This window comes from Xiphophorus couchianus, chromosome 5 (assembly GCF_001444195.1).
Source record: "Xiphophorus couchianus chromosome 5, X_couchianus-1.0, whole genome shotgun sequence".
NCBI lineage: Eukaryota > Metazoa > Chordata > Actinopteri > Cyprinodontiformes > Poeciliidae > Xiphophorus > Xiphophorus couchianus.
Window position 1 is genome coordinate 7319273 of NC_040232.1, and position 8524 is coordinate 7327796.

The 8524-nt window shown below is 37.0% G+C and overlaps 1 protein-coding gene across 1 annotated transcript; it reads right to left on the reverse strand.

The window, feature by feature from the left end:
• Window positions 1-4: 4 nt before the first annotated feature.
• Window positions 5-4711, reverse strand: LOC114144707 (fez family zinc finger protein erm-like). The gene is made up of 4 exons (XM_028017792.1): window positions 4098-4711; window positions 2388-2464; window positions 1384-1498; window positions 5-1035 (listed from the first exon to the last, which is right to left on the reverse strand). The coding sequence occupies exons 1-4, from the start codon at window positions 4372-4374 to the stop codon at window positions 56-58; spliced, it is 1449 nt and encodes a 482-aa protein (XP_027873593.1). The 5' UTR covers window positions 4375-4711; the 3' UTR covers window positions 5-55.
• Window positions 4712-8524: the final 3813 nt, after the last annotated feature.

An 8524-nucleotide genomic window follows, 5' to 3' on the forward strand; every position in this document is an offset into this window, starting at 1 on the left:
CAGATACACAGAAGACTGAATCTTTAGTCTGGCTTAAGAGAAGATTAAACACCATCTACATGCCACACTGGGACTGCTGCCGGTGTCTCCGAACGCTACACATCTGGCTAAAGGACTGTCCACAGCGGGAGCAGCTGTAGGGTTTCTCCTGCGTGTGAACTGTTCGGTGCCTCTTTAGATGACTTGAAGAGATGAAGCTTTTCCCACACAGCGTACAGCGGTAGCGTCTCTCACCAGTGTGGACAAGAAGGTGGACCCTCAGGTTGTTAGGCTGGGCGAACCCTTTCCCACAGTTGGGGCAGATGTACGGTCTCTCCCCCGTGTGAATCTGCTGGTGCTGCTCCAGGGCTGCAGTGTTTGGGAAGACGAGCCGGCACACCGTGCACACTAGCAGCTCATTATTAAACGCAGCGCCGTTCCTGGGCGGCCGCCGTTGACTAGGTGTCTTAGCTGCAGAACCTGTGCAGTGGGAGGGCGGAGGAGGATGTGGAGCAGTGATGACACCAGCCATGTCAAAAGATGGCGCAAAAGCAGCCACGTCACGAGTGACGGCCATTGGACCGTTAAGAGCGTCTGCCTCTCCCTGCGAAGGAAAGGAAGACGAAGCATGTCCAGAGTTTGTGTTCCCCAAACCCAGCTGTGCAACTGCGTAAGCTGCACCAAGATGGCTGACCCGCTCCTGCATCCAGGCCAGATTCAGGTCCAGGTTAAGGTCAGCGCCGTGTTCTTCTGATTTCACAGCAGCTGCCAGATTAGAAGGATGAAGGCTGTCATCTGTAGTTTCCTCTGGCTTTATTTCGCTTCCTGGAAGGCACTCAGTAAACTCCCTGCTAACGGGGCTTTGAACGCCAACACTGCCGGCGGGAAAACTGCTGCTCAAAGGTTTCATGGCCTTCCGTTTTGCTCGAGGCCTGAAGGTCAGATCTATTGTGGCGTCAGTGGGAGACGGAGAAGACTGCGAGGAGGACAGTAAGGTGCTGGTACTGGTGTCAATGACGATATCAGCAGGAGGAGATTCTTCACTCTGATCCCGGACTAAAAAAGGACAGAGAGAGAAAGAAATTCTGTAAGTAAAATGGATCCGCAATGCACATTCACCTTTGAAGTTTCAAGTTTACATTTTCTGACTCTAAATAATTAATAGGAAATAATCAGAATTCTCAAAAAAATGCATATTTTTTTACAGTTAACAAAACTCAACATAAATTTGCTATAATTGACAGTAATGTCTTGTTTTCTTTGATTTACCATAAAAAACAAAATCTAAAAATGTAAAAAAAAATAAAAAAAACAACTGCAACATTATTGTCAGGATCAAAGGTCCTGGAGAAACACTAAAAACCAACCAGAAGCAGCTAAAACTACGATGGGAGGTCAACTCACCAGAAGAAAGGTCGCCACAGTCAGTGCTGATGTTGACCTCCACCTTCACATCCAGGCTGCAGCTTTCTCGCTCCTTTTTCACTTGTTTTTGCAAGGCTAGCTTAGTTTCTTCTTGCTGGAATACAGTAAATAAACCAAATAAATAAACTATTTGTTTTTTAGTGCTTAGAATATGATTGGATATGTTGTATGAATGGATTAAATAGAATAGAAGATGTTAGTTTTCATCTTACAGGAGACTGTATTAGATTGTCAATATTGTAGACTGCTAAACATGACAGTGAAGGTAAATATTTTGGAAACCGTAAGATAATAGTAACATAAAGGACAAATTATACGTATTCTAAACTGAAATGTACAATGTGTATACTGGAGGACTTAGTTTTTATATTTGATTAGTGTATATGTTTATATAACAAAATTTCTGATCTGATAATGAACTTTATTAGGTTCAAAATCTAAAACTTGTTAAATATATTTGACTTAAAGAGTAGAAGATAGTTGACACAAATGTTTTACAGTGTACATATTGAAAATAAAAACGTGGAAAAAAACCTTTAAAACTCGACTGTTTCTCCTGTTTACTTCTAAAACAATTAATATTTTTATTGTTTAAATTTCTATTGGTCAAATACAGCACTTAAAAAAATCTAGTAGAGAATGTAGTTGAAATAAAACAAACCATCATGCTTCCACCACCGTGCTTTACAGTAAGTAAAATGTCTCCCAGTAGCTGCTTTCTTATATACTCTTCGGTTCTCACTGAAGTATTTTTGTTTGTTGTTTTATTTAGTTGTGTTATAAATGCTTGAACTGTTTCTTTTATAATATGTGGTGACAATTTGTGAATCAAGTGATGATATTTTGGGCTATGAGTGTTTATATTGTCAATTTAAGAATAATATTTCTTAATTCTTTGTGCTTTTCCATTGAATGTTGTTTTTTTTCTCAACAATAGTTGAACATTTTTATTTTTAATTCACATTATGCTGATCAATATTTACCTGTGAAACATGATGAAATGTCACGTCTTCAGGTGCTGCAGGAAGAGGTGCCAACAGAAGCTGATGGTTGCCAGAAACTGAAAAATATAACATAAAACTATATTATGCATTATTCTTTACAAAAAGAACCAACTCCGTTTAATGCATGACTTAGTTTTCAGTCACGTTTGCCTAAAGTTGTTCTGGATCATCGCTTTTAGATTTTGAGGTCGTCACAGAAAAGGTTTACAGGTTAGGTTTTGTTAAAAAAAAAAAAAAAAAAAAGCTATATATCAAATGTAATCTACCGCTTTTTCTCTTTAAAACTCCTGCTCTTTCTAAAACAAAGCCTTCAGGAAACATTTACATTGGCAAAAGTCCTGCTCCTGCTCGTTTGTTGGTCCAACAGTGACACCTTGTGGTCATTTTGAATAACAGCATATTTCTTCGTGGGTTTTAAGCTGGAATAAAGGAATTAGAGGGAAATTCTTAAAATAGCGTGTTTGGAAAGCAGAATTAGGAAAAATATGCACAATTGTGTTTTGTGATAAGAAATGTTATTTAATAAGCGGTATAAAGTCTTTGGTTTTTTTGTTTAAAAAGGAAAACTGCATGTTGAAAAATTAAGGACAGTAAATATTGTCCTTTGTGAACATTAATATGCTTTATTTTATATAAGGGAAACATAATGTTTTGTTTTCTATTTGTTTTAAAAGACTCTCAAGGATTATTTCATTTATATTACATCATGATTAAGCCTTGGAAATTATTTTATTGGGTTAAACATCTCCAACAATTTTGTATCTTTTCCTTTTATGCTACAGTTTTCAGAGTACCTATTCAGTTTATCAGATATCCTGGCTACATGTAGATAAGAACTGAGAGCCGGGGTGTCTAAAATGCCATTTGTAACCCTTGGAACGATTTTAGGCGGCTCTTGATCTCAATTCAAGAATGTCTTCATTTTGGTTTGCCAAGCAAATGGAAAAATATAAAGTGCAACACCAAGTATTAATCCAGGTTTCTGTTTTGAATGTAATTTAAAAAAAGAGACTAAAATACCACTACCAATAGTCAGTTCACTATCAAATAAAGGCCACTAAAGCAAATGAAACCTTGACACACAAAAAAACAGCCTTGGGCACGATCATTTAATAAACTTTACAAAATAAATCAAGAGTGAGCCATGTCTGGTTCTTGTTGATAAAAAGACAAAAAATCAATAAAAAGATGATGGTTTGGTGTTTTCTGTTTAATCTGGAAAACCTGCAAGAGCATTTTATGTTTAAAAAATACAATTTAATAAAATATTGTGTATATTTTATACCCAACATTTATACCCACATTTATTTATTTTTCCCCAATTTGATAATTTTGGCCCCATTGTCAAAAAGTTTGGACAAATATAAAGTGCAACACCAAGTATTCATTCAGGTAAACTGGGAATGACGAAGCATCCAGTGTTGATATATTGGTATGGGAGGGGGCCCTAAATTAAAATCTGCTCAGGGCCCCAAACAGGCTTCGGTCGGCCCTGGTGGAGGGGGATTCTGGAAGCCACGCCCACAGAGCGTCAACCTCAGACAGCTGCTGTCACCAGTTGATCTCTCACACCAACAAGCTCGTCTGGGATTCACAATCATCCCCATCCTGACATAACCCCGACCCTCTCCTCTAATCCTGCTCCTTCGCACACCGACGGTCCCATGGGCGCCATCTCCGTCCGTTTACCTTCGCCAGGCTTCAAATGGACGGCGTACATTTCCTCCCGCTGGCGGCTCCTCCTCAGCCTCTTCTCGCAGCTCCTCATCTTCACGTCCATTTCCTGCAGCCTCTGCCGCAGGGCATCGTTCTCCTTCTGGCTCTTGTCGAGCTCCAGGTCCATCTGGGAGCGCAGAGCCGCATAGCCAGCGTCCACCAGTTTGCAGATTTCCACCACCGCCGAATTGGCCAGAATCTCTATTACCGAGGCGATTTGCGCCTGGAAGCCCAGACAGTCCTCCATCATCCCCAGTGGTCTTCCTGGTGCCGTCTGGACGGACTCATACAGAGAGAGAGAGAAAACCCAGTCTCCTTCTTCCAGTTAAAGTGTCTGCTGTTTTTAAACTGTCTTGTTCCGATTCCCGGCAAGGAGCGCATGCGCAGACATGAGACGTTAGAAAGGAAAAAAAAACAGGAATGCGTCACAAATTAACTGACAACTGAATTATTTTATTCGACGAATATATACAATAGTACGACTACGTATTAGAGACATTGAAGATAAAAAGAGTAAATTTCTGACAAAAATTTACAAGAATTTTGAAATTGATCTAATAAATTTTCTAAAGAAAAGATAAAAGGACATTTCTGAGTCTGCAAAAGTCAAAGCTGTTTTAGAAAGAAACTCCGAAATTTTTAGATTAATCTGAGAAATTTTCAAGAAAAAAAAAAAAATGTTCTCAGATTAAGTCAGAATTTTGAGGAAAATTTCAGAATTGTGGGGGAAAAAAGTTAGAATTTAGAGAAAAGTCAGAATTCTGAGATTAAAATCTGGATTTTGATAAAGAACGTACGAGTTCTGAGATTTAAGTAAAAATTTTGGGAATAAAATCTGAATTTTGAGGGGGGGAAAGATTTGCAAGAAAAAACTCAAATTTTGGGATTAATCTGAAAAATTTTCTAGATAAATTTTCACAGGACAAAAGATGAAAATTAGGAGAAAAGTCAGGATTCTGAGAAAAAAGTTACAATTCTCAAGTTAAAATCTACATTTTGAGAAAAAACATGAATTCTGATGAAAAAAAGAGTCAATTCTAAGATTAAACTCAGAATTTTATTCATTTGTATTTTGGGGCGTCCTAGTCCTCGTAGGGCCACCTCACACATCAGAGTCAGACCGAGAGCTAAATTGTCTGGTAAGGCAGAGTATTTTAATAATAATCTAAATTTTGTCTCTTACCAGTTTGATTAAACTGATTCCACTTAAGAGAGTTATATAGGACCCCTTCTGTCAAAATTTGATGGATGAGTGATTTATGACCCTAATCATTAATTGCTATTAATATCCACCCACACCCCCCAATCCCCCACACACCTGTTACGCCAACTGTTATTCCCACTATGTGTTTTAAAAATAGTACAATTAAAGTATGAAAAAACATTATGAGTTTTAAGAATAATACAATGAAAGTATGAAAAACAATAAGTGTTAGATAATTGAGAATAATATACAATATAGTATATTTAAATAGAATGTTGTAGTTACCTCCGGTTTTTCTCACTAAACCATTTGGTGTTTGTGCGTGTGTGTCCGGCTCTCTCATGCTGACTATGAGTTTGTGACAGAATACGGGACAAGCCTCACCTGTCATCTGTGTGAGGCGGGCTAAAATAAACCCCTAGGTAGGCGATTCTCTTGACCTGAGGGTCATCACACACCGCCTGCAAGGAAACTCTATGTCTCCGGAAAACAGATTTTCAAACCGTCATCGATTATCAGCTCGGGATCTGCGCGGGAAAAGGGTTCCTGCCATCTGTCCGGCTCTCTCATGCTGACTATGAGTTTGTGATTTCCTTCATCGCTTAAATTTTAAACTCTTATAGATTTTTTTTTCTGTAACACTTGCTAGTGTGATACGTCTCAGTAAATGTTCCTCATTTGTACTCGTACTTCTGAAGAACATGTGACAGACAGTAAACAGGCCTACGTGAGGCTGCTCAAATTTAACTTTTATCTTTCCGCAGTTAAATAATTTGTCCAGACATTTCCAGAATTTGGCCCGGCATCATTGTGAATGATTTTGTTCAATCTTTTTCTTGCTGTTGAATCAACGCTGATCTTCCCACTGCTCCATGTTTTCTCCAAAATAGTAAATCTTGGTTTAAATACATTTAAAACTCATAGATTTTTTTTTCTGTAACACTTGCTAGAGTAATACATTTCACGAAATGTTCCTCATTTGTACACGTACTTCTGAACAATATCTGTCAGGGACTAAACAGGCCATGGTGAGGTTGCTCATATGTATCTTTCAGCTTTCCCTCCACCCATTATCTTACACACTTTAGTGTGTTCACTAATAAAATATAATACACCTCTAATTTTTTTAATTTTTCATTATTAAAACTTTGAAATGATCAATGTGAACCATCAGTCTGTATTAAAATAGTTAATATAATTCATATTATTTATTTAGATTTGATGTTTTAATGTGTGCCCTTGGATTTATATTGATTTATTCAATATAATATATTGATTTATTTATCAAACTGAATAGCCATTCCGTTTTTTATATAGTTTTTTTCTTTTGGTGTTTGTTGCAGAAATGTAAATATATGCTGGCTATCAACCAACAATTCAATCAGTGAATTTGTGTTTTTTTTTCTTAAATACTCCCTCTCACCGAGACTTACTTACATCTTCTGACAGCTAGCTTATAATAATTTATAATAACATTGACTAAGTTTGCTATTGGTACACTTTACCTAAAAATAAAAATTAAACATACTCACTACACAACCATGCTCCAAGAGTTGCTCATAACATGGTGAATTGTTTTGTTACCTTTAAAATGATCTGCAGCTTTTGTTCCTTGATGCTGTCTGTTCACTAACAGACCGTACATCTCTTGTGATTGATAAGCTTATAAATGATCAATGCGAAACATCAGTATGCGCTAAAGAAGATCATATCAGTCAGATTAAGTAAAATATCATTAAACTCAAAGCAATCAAAATTATATTTCTCTGAAAGGTCATTTTTTTTCAGAGTTTAGACTGTATGAAAGGAATCAGTGAAATATGCTATGAAATATTTTATCTGCTGCATCCCGATAATAAAACTTCAATTGTGAATTGATTGAATGATTACATTGCATCTAGACACAAAAGAATCAACCGTTAATTAGTAATCATACTGACTAACAAGATCTGACTAACAAACTTGACTACCTCAAGAGATTTCTCACATTGGAGAACAAACCGTCTGACTTTCTTTAGCCCACTAAATTTAACCTTACCAAAGTTTTGCCTTGGAGCAAACAGGTACTGAGTTTGAAGCGGATCAGACTTCAGCCATCTGCTAAAGCTAGACTCCGGCCTTCCTCACTGTAAAATAAAACATTAGACTTTAAAAAAAGTTCAAGCGAACATCACTTAATTATCATCGACTTGTTGTTTGTACTCATCTTAAACAAGTGGCAGGAACATTTGGATATATAAAAAAAGCTTTATAAGTTAATCTATTTAAGTTGAGTCCATGCAACAAGTAAAATAAAATAAAAAATGAACTATTTGAAAGTAATGAGGATTTTAGGTGGTAAAAGTTGAACATTATAACATGTCCAGACACTACACCATTTCTGCTCAAGCAAACCAAAAGGTTTTGAGCAGAACAACCATGTCAAATAATGAGACCGTGAATCTTTAATCTATGTAACAAATATATTGCTGCTGCTGTAAGCAGAAAATAAAAGAAGTTTTACGGAGAATAATATTTTGGATGAGTTTAAGAACAAGTAAAACAAGTACAAATTATTTAACTGCGGAAAGATAAAAGTTAAATTTGAGCAGCCTCACGTAGGCCTGTTTACTGTCTGTCACATGTTCTTCAGAAGTACGAGTACAAATGAGGAACATTTACTGAGACGTATCACACTAGCAAGTGTTACAGAAAAAAAAATCTATAAGAGTTTAAAATTTAAGCGATGAAGGAAATCACAAACTCATAGTCAGCATGAGAGAGCCGGACAGATGGCAGGAACCCTTTTCCCGCGCAGATCCCGAGCTGATAATCGATGACGGTTTGAAAATCTGTTTTCCGGAGACATAGAGTTTCCTTGCAGGCGGTGTGTGATGACCCTCAGGTCAAGAGAATCGCCTACCTAGGGGTTTATTTTAGCCCGCCTCACACAGATGACAGGTGAGGCTTGTCCCGTATTCTGTCACAAACTCATAGTCAGCATGAGAGAGCCGGACACACACGCACAAACACCAAATGGTTTAGTGAGAAAAACCGGAGGTAACTACAACATTCTATTTAAATATACTATATTGTATATTATTCTCAATTATCTAACACTTATTGTTTTTCATACTTTCATTGTATTATTCTTAAAACTCATAATGTTTTTTCATACTTTAATTGTACTATTTTTAAAACACATAGTGAGAATAAC

Excerpts from the sequence above, each read along its gene's own strand:
- LOC114144707 (XM_028017792.1), bottom strand. The coding sequence starts at position 4,374 with ATGATGGAGGACTGTCTGGGCTTCCAGGCGCAAATCGCCTCGGTAATA. Across the intron at positions 2,465-4,097 it reads CCATTTGAAGCCTGGCGAAG|TTTCTGGCAACCATCAGCTT; the intron begins GTAAACGGACGG and ends TATATTTTTCAG. Across the intron at positions 1,499-2,387 it reads CATTTCATCATGTTTCACAG|CAAGAAGAAACTAAGCTAGC; the intron begins GTAAATATTGAT and ends ACTGTATTCCAG.